The following is a 16,047-nucleotide window of genomic DNA, read 5'->3' as shown; positions in this document are numbered from 1 at the left end:
AGGTCCTTTTCTGCAGAACTGCCGCTTAGCCAGTTGGTCCACAGCCTGTAGGAACTTTGTGAAATTGGCCCTATTAAAGCACCAACTATATAGGTTACTGATCTGGACTTTATTCTGCTGGCACATTACAAATGTGATCTAATCATGATCACATGTAACTGTGTTATCATTAATTTTTAGTTCTGTGATCAGTTCCTCTTTATCTGTTAGGACAAGGTTTAATAAAGAAATCCCTCGTGTTGACTGCAACACTTTTTGCATTAGGAAATTGTCATTTACAATGGTTAGAAATTCCAAGGATATTTTAGTACTGCCAGCATGAGCATGACCTCCAGTGTACTTCACTCAAATTGAAGTCTCCCATGGTCATGCAGATTTCCCCCCCTACATATTATAGATACCTGTGTAAGGAACCATTCATCATGTTTCCTAGAGTGATTTTGTGATCTGATACCCCATCCTATGCTTTATTTTAGGACATTTATCCATAAGCTCTTTTTTTTGCATTCATTTTCATTGATTCGGAAACAGGGAATCCTATTTTTGACATAGAGATCGTTCCCCCTGCCCTTTTGCTCACTTGATCCTTCCTAAGTAGGTTATAACCATTGATTTTTTTTAATGTTCCAATTTGCAAATCATCCCACCAGGTTTCAGCAATACCAGGTAGATCAAACTTATGCTCACAGATGAGCAATTTCAATTCCTCTTGTTTGTTACCCAGGCTCCTAGCATTGGTGTAGAGGCAATTCAGTAATTTCTTCTCTTCATGTCCTTTGGCTCCTTGATTAGTTTTTTTCTTAACATCTCGATTTTGTGCTGAGTGCTCAACTCTTCCCTCTTTTTACCCTTCCTATTTGCTATTAGTTTAACCCCATCCTGAGTACTCTAGTGAGCCTGTCTCCAAGGAGGTTGGACCCCTTCTACTGAGATGGAGGCCATCAAGCTATATAGTCCCCTCTTCCCGTGCGAGGTGAACCAATGTGCCAAAAAATCCTCCACCCTACATCACTTACTTAACTTGTGGTTTACTTCTGGAATCTTCTGCCTTCCTTCACTTGTGGGACAGGAAGGATTTCAGAGAAGATCACTTGAGCATTTTTCTTCAGCACTCTTCCGAATTCCCTGAACCCATTTGCTATCTGCCAGATATCCTGCAATGCAGTGTCATTAGTACTGATATGAACCATCACCAATGGATCCTTGCCTGTTGACTTCAGAAGCCTGTCCAATCTTAGAGTAACATCTCATGTCTTGGTGCCGGGAAGGCAGCATGCTGTCCTGTTGTCTGCCTATCCCTTGCAGAATGTTCTTTTGGTTCTTCCGAGTATTGAATCTCGAACAAGGATTGTCTGTCTTCCTTGGACAGTTGGAGAATCCTTTGCAGGCAAGCTTCATTTCCAGGTTGGGCTGAGCTGCCATCCATATGTGTGTCCCATATTCCCTTGAACCTGCTGGACATTGAGAGGTATCTTCCAATGTTTCCATGCTGCGGACTTGGTATTGATTTGAAACTTCTAGCCATGTGGAATTCCTCCTGGTCCTCTTCTCTCTGGTGGCCACATCCTCCTCTGTCTCCAGCTGCTGTAACCTCCTGCCTCTGGGTCCTATGAATCACCAGGCCTCTTCTCTGACTTCCTCTCTCTCCAGATCCATTCTTCCTTGAACCTGGGGTATGAACCTGGCTGTATAGGAACTCCTCAGCTTCTCTTAGTCTCAATAGCATCCCAACTTACCCTGCCAATCCAAGAATCTTTTCTGTGAGTATAGCCACTTCATGAAACTCTTTCTGCCTTCAGGCAGGAAAGAGAACATGGCACATCTGTTGCAGGTCACTACCAGTGTTCCATCGCTGGTCATCTTGGTATCACGCATAGCATTGCACCTGGAAGGAATGCCTCTCCAAACTCTCTCTGAAACTCCCGTTCATTGCCTCTGTTTGCATCTCTCAAGCACACCTAGCAAGTGACAGAGGCAGGGGACATACTGGCCTGTAACTCCTCCCTTCCCATTTTGTTGTGCACGGAAGATTGTTAGTGTTGCACCCATCATGGGTCATCATTTCATTTAACACAGAGAATCTTCTAAATAAAGCTGAAATAATTAATTGGGTTTTACAAAAGCACACATGGAACTCTGAACTTCAGCTACCCCCATGTGATACCTCAGTGCTCTCACTGTCTGCATCCCCATCCACCCATGGGCTAGCGTGTTCAGGCACGAAGCTCAAAATATGAACAATAAGCGTCTCTGCCAGCATTCCCACGGGTGTTTGTGTTCTCTGTGTGCTGCCTTGCTGGCAAGTCTCATACCGCAGCCTCCCACCCATCAGCAAGGCTTCCCCTCCTTGCTCTCACAAATATTGTGCAACCTAGTCCCTAAAGAGTGCCATCTCCGGCCAAATACACACTTGAGTACCCTTTTGCAACCGCTCAGGCAATGGTGAAACTGTACCTTCCTTCTGTTTAAATGTCTTGTGTATGATTTCATTAGCCAGGGCATTAGGGGATAAGCTGCGTCTCCCAGAATACCTGGCCCAACCGCCACACCATTAATACCTGGGGGCAAACAGTTCTTTCTCCACTAATTTAACTATTACTGCAGTCCAAAAGATCCTAGCGTTGTGGACCCTCCTGCATTTAGGTCTGTAAACCTGTCATGGGTCCCCTAGTCCTCAGAGCACAGTGGAGAAATAACTGCTTTTGTTTTTAAATTCTCTGCCCGGTGGGGGTGATAGTCATATGGGTTCCATCTGTAACACTTCTGCCAGGTGGAGTCGGCTGCAACAAGGGCGGGGCTCAATATCTAGAGGTTCCTCTTAACAATACAAATCATAATCGGCTTGAGCCCCCACCCAATAATGTGGGAAAATTTAGCACCGCCCCAGGGTGCCTCTAATGGCGATAGTGGCCCCGTTGTGAGTACTGAGGCTATGACTAACAGAAGAACATTTCTATGAACAGGAAAAAGGGGACACTGCATTCATTTGGGGAAACACTACAACCACAATTCAAAAACATGTGACCATATATGAACACCCAGCCCACTGTACGTTGGGCAGTGTCCTTTGCCTCAGTTTCCCAATTTGCACTGTGAAAGTCCAACAAAAGTGGACTGCCATATGTTCACACGACGCAAACTGAAAATGGAGCAGGCTTTTTGAGTGCATGCTATTAGTGCAGCTCGTGTACTGAGAGTTACCTGGTGCGCATCAAACTCTTCAGATTAAATCCCCTGTGTAGACACACCCTTAGACGGGTTTACAGAATCTAAGGAAAGCAGGCAAAAAGGTTCCACAGACCTGGGCTGTGATGCAAACTTTGCTTACCATTCTAACCGGGTCTCTAAGTGCTGTATTGCAGCAATAAATGCTATTTTGTTTAGGAAAGACTTGTACTAAATCACTACAAATATTTACTGAAGATGTAAAAGTCTATCAAAAAGAGTTTGAAATCAGTTGGACTTGCTGTTGAGAGCACAGGAAGAGAACCAGGACAGCTGAAGCCAACGGGCCCCATCTCAGAGTTGAGAGGGTTCCAGGGCTCACTCTGGTAAAAAGCTACAGCATGGGGCTGGCTTCCCTGGCTGACCAGGGAAGAGTATAAAAATATTGCTCGGGCATGTAGGAAAGATATCAGGAGGGCCAAATCGCACCTGGAGCTGCAGCTAGCAAGAGATGTCAAGAGTAACAAGAAGGGTTTCTTCAGGTATGTTGGCAACAAGAAGAAAGCCAAGGAAAGTGTGGGCCCCTTACTGAATGAGGGAGGCAAGCTAGTGACAGAGGATGTGGAAAAAGCTAATGTACTCAATGCTTTTTTTGCCTCTGTTTTCACTAACAAGGTCAGCTCCCAGACTGCTGTGCTGGGCAACACAAAATGGGGAAGAGATGGCCAGCCCTCTGTAGAGATAGAGGTGGTTAGGGACTATTTAGAAAAGCTGGACGTGCACAAGTCCATGGGGCCGGACGAATTGCATCCGAGAGTGCTGAAGGAATTGGCGGCTGTGATTGCAGAGCCCTTGGCCATTATCTTTGAAAACTCGTGGCGAACGGGGGAAGTCCCGGATGACTGGAAAAAGGCTAATGTAGTGCCCATCTTTAAAAAAGGGAAGAAGGAGGATCCTGGGAACTACAGGCCAGTCAGCCTCACCTCAGTCCCTGGAAAAATCATGGAGCAGGTCCTCAAAGAATCAATCCTGAAGCACTTAGAGGAGAGGAAAGTGATCAGGAACAGTCAGCATGGATTCACCAAGGGAAGGTCATGCCTGACTAATCTAATCGCCTTTTATGATGAGATTACTGGTTCTGTGGATGAAGGGAAAGCAGTGGATGTATTGTTTCTTGACTTTAGCAAAGCTTTTGACACGGTCTCCCACAGCATTCTTGTCAGCAAGTTAAGGAAGTATGGGCTGGATGAATGCACTATAAGGTGGGTAGAAAGCTGGCTAGATTGTCGGGCTCAACGGGTAGTGATCAATGGCTCCATGTCTAGTTGGCAGCCGGTGTCAAGTGGAGTGCCCCAGGGGTCGGTCCTGGGGCCCGTTTTGTTCAATATCTTCATAAATGATCTGGAGGATGGTGTGGATTGCACTCTCAGCAAATTTGCGGATGATACTAAACTGGGAGGAGTGGTAGATACGCTGGAGGGGAGGGATAGGATACAGAAGGACCTAGACAAATTGGAGGATTGGGCCAAAAGAAATCTAATGAGGTTCAATAAGGATAAGTGCAGGGTCCTGCACTTAGGATGGAAGAATCCAATGCACCGCTACAGACTAGGGACCGAATGGCTCGGCAGCAGTTCTGCGGAAAAGGACCTAGGGGTGACAGTGGACGAGAAGCTGGATATGAGTCAGTAGTGTGCCCTTGTTGCCAAGAAGGCCAATGGCATTTTGGGATGTATAAGTAGGGGCATAGCGAGCAGATCGAGGGACGTGATCGTTCCCCTCTATTCGACACTGGTGAGGCCTCATCTGGAGTACTGTGTCCAGTTTTGGGCCCCACACTACAGGAAGGATGTGGATAAATTGGAAAGAGTACAACGAAGGGCAACGAAATGATTAGGGGTCTAGAGCACATGACTTATGAGGAGAGGCTGAGGGAGCTGGGATTGTTTAGTCTGCAGAAGAGAAGAATGAGGGGGGATTTGATAGCTGCTTTCAACTACCTGAAAGGGGTTTCAAAGAGGATGGCTCTAGACTGTTCTCAATGGTAGCAGATGACAGAACGAGGAGTAATGGTCTCAAGTTGCAATGGGGGAGGTTTAGATTGGATATTAGGAAAAACTTTTTCACTAAGAGGGTGGTGAAACACTGGAATGCGTTACCTAGGGAGGTGGTAGAATCTCCTTCCTTAGAGGTTTTTAAGGTCAGGCTTGACAAAGCCCTGGCTGGGATGATTTAACTGGGACTTGGTCCTGCTTTGAGCAGGGGGTTGGACTAGATGACCTTCTGCGGTCCCTTCCAACCCTGATATTCTATGATTCTATGATTCTACAAGTGAGGTATAGCACTCACCAGTAAAGCTGTGACAGGGTGTCTCAGGGTTGCGCCCACAGAGAGTGTCACTTCCAGAACGAGGGCCTTGTGCAGGGAGGTGTCTGGCCCTATGGATCCTGGCGGGGATTGGCAGCACGGTGACTGGGAGGAATGGCTCTGTGCCCTGGTTCTCAAATCCCTATGTTCCTTCTCCCCACAGGTCTGGAAAGGCTGCCTGCAACGCAGATGCACCAAGCTGGAGAGACAGAGGGAGATGGCTTTTATCGGGATGGTTAGTCCCTCCCTAGCTCTCAGTGCGTGCCCTCCCCCCCGAGCCCAGTCTTGACCCATGGCCCTGGCTGCATTGTCCACGTGTCCCTCCCCACTCAACCTGTCTCAACATGTGCTCTCCCCTACCCAGTGGCATTGCCCCGAGTACTCTCTCTCCCGCATAAGCCCCACCCCTCATATTCATTAGGTTATTTATTTATTGTACTCAGAAACAATTCACATTACTCTGGCCCAGGATGCAGCTGACTCTAGGTGGGAGCAGTCTCGGTACTCGGGACATCTCTGTGGTCGGTGTCATGGCTCTGGATATGTTGAGGAGGGGGCAGACACAGCTGCTCCTGATCTATAGCTTCACAGATTCCAAGGCCATTGTGGGATCACTGTGACCATCTAGTCTGACCTGGACCAGAGACCTGCCGCACAATAATTCCTAGAGCAGAGCTGTTAGAAACATATCCCAACAGAATTTAAAACTGGTCAGTGACGGGGAAGCCACCATGTCCCTTGGGAAATGGATCCAATTTGCCAGCTCCTCACTGTCAAAAATTGACACCTTATTTCCAGTCTGAATTTGTCTAACTTCAGTTTCCAGATTTTGAGTCCCTCTGCACCCTCCCTTTGTGGAAATGCTGAGGGATGGGGTCAGGATAGTCTATGGCTGGTCTCCCCCTGGGTGTGTGTCAGAGGCAGGCCTGCAGGTCTCAGTCTCTCTCTATGGGTACATTGCTGATAGGGATAGGCCAGAGCGGCTGTCAGTGCAGCCCCACTCTGTGTCCCTCTCGCTGGGCTGGGTCCCAAGGAGGCGGTGCTGCCGGGGCCGCTGCTCTAGTGCATCATTAGAAACCGTTCCACATGGCGCAGGCAGGAGCAGTAAGGCACTTGCAGGGAAATGAGCTGGTGATGGATGGCTTCGGCACAGGGAAAACCATTAGGGTGAAATATGAACCCCCTAATGAAGTGCAGCCGCGGCTCCACTGCCTGCGGTGAGAGAGACGGAGTGACTTCCACAGACTCCTACTGCTCAGCACCAGGGTCCGGCAAGGGAGGGGGAGCGCTGTCAGGGGGTGACCTGCACCCTGCACTCCGCAGCCTTGCCAGTCCTGCCTGGGACAGGCTGCTACCCCCAAACCCTAGGGACCCCGACCTCCATGACCTCCTGGCTCCTGGGATGTCTGCACGGGGCAGCTTCACTTCACACAAGCAAATGTCATTCCAGGCCTAACAGACGCTGACCCTAGTGTCTGCAAGGATCTGGGGTTTCCTGCCCCCACCCCATCATGATGGCACTGGGACGGACCCCCAGTGTGTGAGGGGATATGGGCTCTCTTCTCCCCTTTCCCCATTCAGGGCAGGTCCATCAGGACGGGGACGGACCCCAGTGTGTGAGGGGTTATGGGATCTCTTCTCCCCTCCCCACATTCAGGGTAGATCCATCAGGACTGGGACGGACCCCAGTGTGTGAGGGCTTATGGGATGTCTTCTCCCTTTCCCCATTCAGGGCAGGTCCATCAGGACTGGGACGGACCCCAGTGTCTGAGGGCTTATGGGATCTCTTTATCCCCCACTGCGTGGCACCGAAATGCACCCTGGTGTCTAAGTGATATGGGAAACCCGTCCGCCCCACCCAGGCCATCAATACCAGGATGGACCTGAGTGTTTGAGGGTATGTGGGATCCATAGAGCCCCTCTGTGTCTGGGTGCTGCCCCAGGCAGGCACGCCCATGAATACTGCATACCCTCCTTGCCACTGTTCCTCCCCTCTCTGCACCTCCTGCCCTGGGGGAGGTTGGGGAGCAACCTCATGGTATAAGAATCGTCCCCCCCAATTTGCGCTGCAGGATTGTTACTGTCCCAAGGCTCCAACACAGTAATGGCCCAGTTCCCTCTGTTTGCTCCAAACAAACTTCAGAAGTGCTCCCTGATAAGGTCCCATTGGCAGCCTAACCTTTCTCCACTGTGCTGGATTCTGCTCTCCCTGAGGCTGGTTTTACATTGGTGTAACTCCAGTGGGACAGGTCCTATGCTGTGTCTCCTGACAGGCACAGCTCAGGGGGAGATGGAGCAAAGGCGGGTTTATGCCACATCTAGACTGTCCAGACTCTACTGCTACAGTGGCTGAATCAGATCCCGTGCGAGTGAGAGAGCAGCCCCAGGCTCTGCTCCGCTTTATGGCAGCCTCCCCACAGATGCCTAGGGATGGCTCTGCAGCCCCGAAGCCCCACAGCACTGAATGCAGTGACCAGGCCTCTCCCTGTCCTGTCCCTACAGTGGGGCCTGCAGGAGGGGGGGACAGAATAAGACCACACTTGCTCTGGCCCTGGGAAATTCTCATCTGGCCTAACTACAGCCCCTTCATGGCCCTGATACATTGCCAGAGTGGCATATGGAGTCAGAGTAGGGCTCTGATGCTATCTCATTGACCTTGGCTGGATTACTCGTGCTTAGCACATGAGAAAAGAACCAGGCCCAATAGCCTGGTTTAAGTGATTTTGTTTTAAGGATAGCGGTTCCCTAAATCCACTGATCAACTTCTCTGACATCCTGCATAGCCCAGGGCAAAGAATCTCACCCAGGTGACGCACCTTTCTATGGGCCGGATAGAAGAGTGCTCCACTCCATGCAAAGCAAGAAGCAGCTAAAGCCAGATGGCAAAAACAATTGCTCCCTACCTCCGTTCTGAACCAACAAATACGTATTGGGGCAGTTTTGTGGTGTTGCAGGAGTTAGTGTCATTGAGTGGAGGAGAGATGGGTTGAGAAGAAGCCATGAGTTTACGTAGAGCAGCGACGCCATTAGGCATTGCTCCACCACACAGCCCATCCCAAGGCAGGAAGGGAGACCCTGTCCTGAGGCTGGGGCTACCTGAGACACTGAGGAGTGTGGCTTCTGACAGCACTTATTTAGTTTACCCTGCCAACAGTGTGTCATATTGAATAAATTGATCACTGCTCAGAACAATCAAAGTGCCCTTGTTTCACCCTGCTGCCACACCCTCTCTTCTCCCTTTCCAGCCCCACATGCAGGCCAGGCCCTGGTACTATGCCCAAGCCCCATATAAATGCTGCTGCCCTTCCAACCCCTTGGTGCTCTCCCCCAGCCCCCTTTTCTATGCTGAGCTCTGCATGGCACAGAAGATGCAGCCCTGGGGAAGGGGGCAAAGGTGACCTTATCCCCCATGTTGACATTCTGCCAACGCTAGGCTCAGCATGGCCCAGGTGTCAGTGGAACTACTCCAGGCTCTTCCCACCACACCCCAGAGCCCAGGATGGCCATGGTGCTCTGTGCTGGGAAGGCTTCCCCATAAGAACGGCCATACTGGGTCAGGCCAAAGGTCCATCCAGACCAGTATCCTGTCTTCTGACAAGTGGCCAGGGCCAGGTGCTTCAGAGGGAATGACCAGGAAAAGGCAATTATCAAGTGATCTGTCCCTTGTTGTCCAGCTCCAGCATCTGGCAGTCAAGAGGCTTAGGGACACCCAGAGCATGGGGTTGCATTCCTGACCATCTTGGCTAATAACCATTCATAGACCTATCTGCCATGAACTTATCTAATTCTTTTCTGAATCCAGTTATACTTTTGGCCTTCACAACATCCTCTGGCAATGAGTTCCACAGATTGACTGTGTGTTGTGTGAAGAAATACCTGCTGCCTATTAATTTCATCGGGTAACCCCTCGTTCATGTGTTTTGTCAAGGAGTAAATAACACTTCCTTATTCACTTTCTTCATACCAGTCATGATTTTATAGACCTCTATCATATCCCCCCTTAGTCGTCTCTTTTCTAAACGGAACAGCCCCAGTCTTTTTAATCTCTCCTCATCTTTAATCTCTCCTCTCTTTAAGCTTCTCCTCAAATGGAAGCTGTTCCATACCCCTAATCATTTTTGTTGCCCTTCTCTAAATAAGAATAGCCATATTAGGTCAGACCAAAGGTCCATCTAACCCAGTATCCTGTCTTCCGACAGTGGCCAATGCCAGGTGCCCCAAAGGGAATGAACAAAATAGGGAATCATCCAGTGACCCATCCCCTGTCGCCCATTCCAAACTTCTGGCAAACAAAGGCTACGGACACCATCCCTGCCCATCCTGGTTAATGGCCATTGATGGACCTATGCTCCATGAACTTATTTAGCCTTTTAATTTTATTTGGTGACCCCTAGTCCTTGTGTTATGAGAAGTAGTAAACAACACTTCCTTATTTACTTTCTCTACACCAGTCATAAGTACTCCTTTTCTTTTAGTCATGATTTTATAGACCTCAATCATATCCCCCCTTAGTCGTCTCTTTTCCAAACTGAAAAGTCCCAGTCTTATTAATCTCTCCTCATACAGCAGCTGTTCCAGACCCCTCATCATTTTTGTTGCCCTTTTCAGAATCTTTTCCAATTCCAATAGATCTTTTTTGAGATGGGGCGACCACATCTGCACATAGTTTTCGAGATGTGGGCATACGATGGATTTATATAGAGGCAACATGATATTTTCTGTCCTCTTATCTATCCCTTTCTTATTTATTCCCAGCATTCTGTTTGCTTTTTTGACTGCCACTGCACATTGAGTGGATGTTTTCAGAGAACTATCCACAATGACTCCAAGATCTCTTTCTTGAGTGGTAACAGCTAATTTATACCATCATTTTATATGTGTAGTTGGGATTATGCTTTCCAATCTGCATTACTTTGCATTTATCAACATTAAATTTCATCTGCCATTTTGTTGCCCAGTCACCCAATTTTGAGAGATCCTTTTGTAGCTCTTCGCATCTGACTGGGTCTTAACTATCTTTAGTAATTTTGTATCATCTGCAAATTTTGCCACCTCACTGTTTACCCCTTTTTCCAGATCATTTATGAATATGTTGAATGGGACTGGTCCCAGAACAGACCCCTGGGGGACACCACTATTTACCTTTCTCCATTCTGAAAAATGGCCATTTATACATACCCTTTGTTTCCTGTCTTTTAACCAGGTACCAATTCATGAGAGCACCTTTCTTCTTATCCCATGGCAGCTTACTTTGTGTAAGAGCCTTTGGTAAGGGACCTTGTCAAAGGCTTTCTGAAAATCTAAATACACTACAGCCACTGGATCCCCTTGGTCCACATGCTTGTTGACCCCCCTCAAAGAATTCTTGAAGTGGTTTCCATCATAGAATATTAGGGTTGGAAGAGACCTCAGCAGATCATCTAGTCCAATGCCCTGCTCAAAGCAGGACCAACACCAACTAAATCATCCCAGCCGGGGCTTTGTCAATCTGGGCCTTAAAAACCTCTAAGGATGGAGAGTGCACCACCTCTCTAGGTAACCCATTCCAGTGCTTCACCACCCTCCTAGTGAAATAGTGTTTCCTAATATCCAACCTAGACCTCTCCCACTGCAACTTGAGACCATTGCTTCTTGTTCTATCATCTGCAACCACTGAGAACAGCCGAGCTCCATCCTCTTTGGAACCCCCCTTCGGGTAGTTGAAGGCTGCTATCAAATCTCCCCCTCACTCTTCTCTTCTGCAGACTAAATAAGCCCAGTTCCCTCAGCTTCTCCTCGTAAGTCATGTGCCCCAGCCCCCTAATCATTTTCGTTGCCCTCCGCTGGACTCTCCAATTTGTCCACAGCCCTTCTGTAGTGGGGGGGACCAAAACTGGATGCAATACTCTTGGTGTGGCCTCACCAAGTGCCGAATAGAGGGAAATAATCACTTCCCTCGATTTGCTGGCAATGCTCCTACTAGTACAGCCCAGTATGCCATTGGCCTTCTTCGCAACAAGGGCACACTGCTGACTCATATCCAGCTTCTCATCCACTGTAATCCCCAGGTCCTTTTTGGCAGAATTGCTGCTTAGCCAGTCGGTCCCCAGCTTATAGCGATGCATGGGATTCTTCCGTCCTAAGTGCAGGACTCTGCGCTTGTCCTTGTTGAACCTCAGCAGATTTCTTTTGGGCCAATCTTCCAATTTGTTTAGGTCACTCTGGATCCTATCCCTACCCTCCAGCTTATCTACCACTCCCTCCAGTTTAGTGTCATCTACAAACTTGCTGAGGGTGCAATTCATCCCATCATCCAGATCATTAAAAAAGATGTTGAACAAAACTGGCCCCAGGACCAACCCCTGGGGCACTCCGCTTGATACTGGCTGCCAACTAGACATAGAGCCATTGATCTCTACCCATTGAGCCTGACTATTGTATACAGGGTTTACAGTTTGGTTCAATGGCTCTTGAGCACCCCCGCTATACAAGTTGTTCTAGCAGCCCATAAAGTGGAGAGGATTAGGCTGCAGAGTGGAGAGGTTGGAGTGTGCAATGGGGAGATTGGAGGGTGGGGAGTTGGCTGCAGGGGGGAGGTCGGGAGTGTGGCTGCAGGGTGAGGAGGGGACTGCAGGATGGCAGGAGTTTTCTCTGCTTCCTTGAGGATTTTCCTGACTAGATTTGTGCTATTTGCAAGGGAAGCAGAGAACTCCTTGGTTTGCCGAGTGGTCATGGGGTGGGGTGGGGTGGGGCCAGGCCTTCGGAGAGCAGCCCCTGTGAGGAATGGTTGGTGTGGGCCACACGCCGCTTTCCCATTAGCGCGTGTTTAGTTCAGCGTTTTAAATAATTGTGTCCTCAGAATGATATTTAAAATCCATTTGGGAGGCAATGAGGCAGGAAAGTGCCTGTGCCATTGTGATGACGCTGTGCGGGAAGCACCACACATGCATATTACAAACTCATTACGGGGCAATTTACACACGCACTGCTCGCCTTCGCACACAATTTCTCCCTGATGCTGCTAATGTCCCTTCCAGGTCGCACACTCTCCCGGCTCGTTGTCACCCAGTACTGCTGCCTGCACCCAGAGGAGCAGAGACTGAGGCAGGGGAAACAAGGGAGCAAGGCCAGAGGAGGGTTAGGGGCCCACTGCCATGGCAGGAAATGGAGGCTCTGAGATATGTCCAGTCAGTGTTAATGGCTCTGACATCCCCCTCGCCATCTCCCAACCTGCCCCCAGTCAGTACAGGGCTGTGCCTGTGCCCCAGTGCCCTGTCTTGCTCGTGCTCCCCCCCACCTTGGTCAGTTCAGGGGTGTTCCCACGTTCCTGCCCTCCATCTTTCTGGTCCTTGCCCTGCAGGCCCCAGACCCCAAGGCCTTGGGCCTGTCAGGCACCATGCTGCGGGCCCAGCTTGGGGAGGAGTTCCGGCGCCTGCGGCAGGCTGACTATGAAGCTGAGTACCAACAGGCCCTGATGAGCATCCAGGAAGGGCTCTACGAGATGGAGGGATCTGACATGAGGGAGGAGATGAAGGAGCAGCTCCGGCAGTGGTTCATCGAGTGCCAGTGAGTGTGCACTGCTGCATGGGCCCTTCCCATGCCCCTCCATGTAACAATCCCTTTCCTGGGCTCCCTGCTGCCCCGCAGTCACCACATTCCTCACCCCACTCCTCCTATGCCACCCCAGTGCTCTGCAGCCCACCCCTGTGCCACTGTGTCTCCTTTCAGCCAAACCTGCAGCCAGGGCTGGCTCCAGCATTTTTGCCGCCCCGAGCAGCAAAAAAACAAAACAAAAAACCTTGCTGTTGAACACAGAGGCGGAGTGATGGAGCGGCCACCGAATTCCTGCTGCCGCCGTGGGTGGATTGCCGCCCCAGAGCCCGACGTCCTGCCACCCCTTTACATTGGCTGCCCCAGGCACCTGCTTGGTTCACTGGTGCCTGGAGCCGGCCCTGCCTGCAGCACTGACCCATCTCTCTCTGTCTCCCCCAGTCCAAGCACACTTCCCAGCCTGCCCTCTCTCTCCTCGGCTCCCTCACTGCCCAGGCCATCCATGATCCCCGGAGCCACCTGGCAGTGGCCTGCAGCTAACGAACTAGCACAGGGCTTTGCGCCTGGGACATGCTCACTGGGTCACGGCTGAGTGCTGACATTCATGTTTTCCTTCCACAGTGACCTGACCGGCCGTTTCCCCGAATTCCCTGACGAGGAGATTGGAGGCTCCAGCATCCTTTTTGCGGAAAAGACTCCAGAGCAGGTATCAGACAGGACCCAGGCTAGGGGGCTGAGGCTAATGAGCCAATAGCAGGAGAGTGGGGCCTTTCCTCTATAGGGTGACCTGCTCCAATGCAGCCCAGGGTGTGGGGAGTGAAATACAGGTCACTGGCTCTGAGCTGGAGAGTGGCTGGCTCAGGTGGACAGGGAATGGGAAATGGACCTTTCCCTGCTAAGAGGGGCCAGCTCTGATCCAGCCCCAGATCAGAAAGGACTCTCAGCTATACTCGCCTCCACACTGCTGCACCCTGAGCTCTGCCAGGAGCAGCTCCCTGCCCCCTGGAGACTCAAGGAGCTCTGCCCTCTTCCCCCCCCTTCCCCAAGTCGCATCCTACTGTGGCCTGGGGACTCTGGCACCGAGGGTAGGTCCAGCTGGCTGGGATTCCCGCAGGTCAAAGCTGATCTGGACCTCCTGGAAGATAAGGGACAGAGGAAGAAGGATAAGAAGGATAAAGAGAAGACCAAGGAAGGAAAGCAGAAGAAAGGCAAGGACAAGAAACAGGTGAGAGGCTGACTGGTAGTGGGGCAGGGGAGAGCCCCACGGCAGGGATAGAGTACCCTAAATGTGGGGAGCAAGGGGGGCACATGGATTAAAGGAGAGGGGCAGAGTTTGACGGTGGCATATGTAGGGTAGTTCTGGGGCAGGGCCAGGCACTGCTTGTTCCTTGTGTCCTAGGGCTCCCCCCAGCGTTTCCCCCCAATAGTGGTTCAGTTCATTTGAGTAACTCGCTGGGTTTGGGGTTTTTTTTCCAGGAAGAAGATGAAGGTTTGAAACTGGCTCTGTCCAAATTCCTGCCAGTGATCAGCGAGGGCTTCACACAGTATCAGAGTGAGGGGGACCTGAGCATGGGGCAGTGAGGGGACCTAAGAGCACCGCTCTGACCTGTACAGACCCATGAGCGGGGTGGTGGTGGGGTCGTGAGCAGGTTAGGGCAGGACTCACAGAGAGACCCGGCCCTGGACTCTGCTACCTGGCTTGGGTGGTGCAGTTGTGACTTTCTGGCCTGGGATGAGAACGCCTGGCCTGGCCCAGTTACTGGAGTTTAGTCACATTTGCCTGGGTCTTGGTGTGTTAGACCAAGATGACTCATCCCCTGTACTGCCCCCCTGTGCCCATCACCCCTGAACCCTCCACCCTGTGGGCAGGGGAGGCACACACCTGCCCTGCCAAGCTCAGGGCTTAGGGTCTGGCTGAGCTGGGGAACAACCAGCACAGAGCTTGTGTTACGCCAGAGAGATCTGCCATCGCTGAGCTGTTGAAGCCATAACACAAAAACAGCTGTGCCATCTCCGGTAATACCATTCCCTACACAACTAGGTTGTTATTCTGGGTCACTCACATGTTCACATTGGGCAACTGGTTTTGTAAAATCTGGTATATTCTTGCCTTGGGCATTAGTCACTGCACTACTGTGTCATTTCCCTCTGACATGGAGAGCTAGAAGCCTATCCCCAGGCTGCACTGAGCTCCTTGGGCCTCATTGATCTTAGCCAGACTGTCACACGTGTGTTTGAGACAGTTTTCTTTTGAGAGTCTGTAGGTGGCTGCAGGGCATGGCTAGGCTTTGCTCATGGGATCACTGCTGTATGGCATTAAAATGCAGAGAACTTTACTGGGCTTAAATACTTTCCTAATATTATTTTCCCATGTAAGTGGTTGCTAGATACCCCGGGGTTGCTGCGTGATTATGAAATTGCAGGGAGGGAGGTGGATGGGAAGAGGGAAGTTGCGCTGAGATATTCTCCCTATTATAATGGGGTCCACATTGTGAAAAGGTGGAGACCCCAAGGGAAAGCAATCAGTGCCCCCAGGAGGAGTGGGAAGGAAGGCAGAGCTGGGAGGGGCAAAAGCAGCATCTGACCTGTTCCCCTTCCCTGCAGCCATCTGGGGGAATCGACATGAGTCCAATAACTTCGAACAGCGCTACGAGCCAGAGTTGATCAAAGCCCAGAAGAGGAAGGTGGTGGAGAAGGAGCTGCGCCTGCAAGTGAGGGGCAGAGACAGGGCTGTGTTGTGGGGATACAAGGGGGCTCGCCCTGCCGAGTAGTCACTGCCCCAGGGACTGCATCCTGAGTGCGGGGTGGTTCTGAGGTCCCCTGAGGTTGGCTTTGGGGGAGGGGAGCTGGGGCTCTGGATTCCCCTGGTTCAGGGGTGCAGGGGCATGAGTGGGGCTCCCAGGTGCTCCTGGCATGGCGGGGAGGTACGTTCCTGTTGTTCAGGGATTAAGTGGGGGGTCTCTGCTTTAGGGGAGCTGTGGCTCT

At 50.7% G+C, this 16,047-nt stretch overlaps 1 protein-coding gene across 1 annotated transcript in view; it reads left to right on the top strand.

Moving 5' to 3' along the window:
* The window catches only part of IQCA1L (IQ motif containing with AAA domain 1 like), a 64,472-nt gene that overhangs the window by 25,784 nt on the left and 22,641 nt on the right, over window positions 1-16,047 (top strand). Inside the window, exons 4-10 of the mRNA XM_038391548.2 lie at window positions 5,696-5,767; window positions 12,872-13,077; window positions 13,684-13,768; window positions 14,177-14,287; window positions 14,387-14,401; window positions 14,539-14,614; window positions 15,667-15,773. Coding sequence (XP_038247476.1) covers window positions 5,696-5,767; window positions 12,872-13,077; window positions 13,684-13,768; window positions 14,177-14,287; window positions 14,387-14,401; window positions 14,539-14,614; window positions 15,667-15,773 — 672 coding nt within the window. The remainder of the gene's footprint in view (window positions 1-5,695; window positions 5,768-12,871; window positions 13,078-13,683; window positions 13,769-14,176; window positions 14,288-14,386; window positions 14,402-14,538; window positions 14,615-15,666; window positions 15,774-16,047) is intronic.

The sequence above is a fragment of the Dermochelys coriacea genome, chromosome 2 (genome assembly GCF_009764565.3).
Source record: "Dermochelys coriacea isolate rDerCor1 chromosome 2, rDerCor1.pri.v4, whole genome shotgun sequence".
Lineage (NCBI taxonomy): Eukaryota > Metazoa > Chordata > Testudines > Dermochelyidae > Dermochelys > Dermochelys coriacea.
The sequence above is the reverse complement of the archived record's forward strand: the minus strand, read 5'-3'. Positions and strand labels throughout refer to the sequence as shown.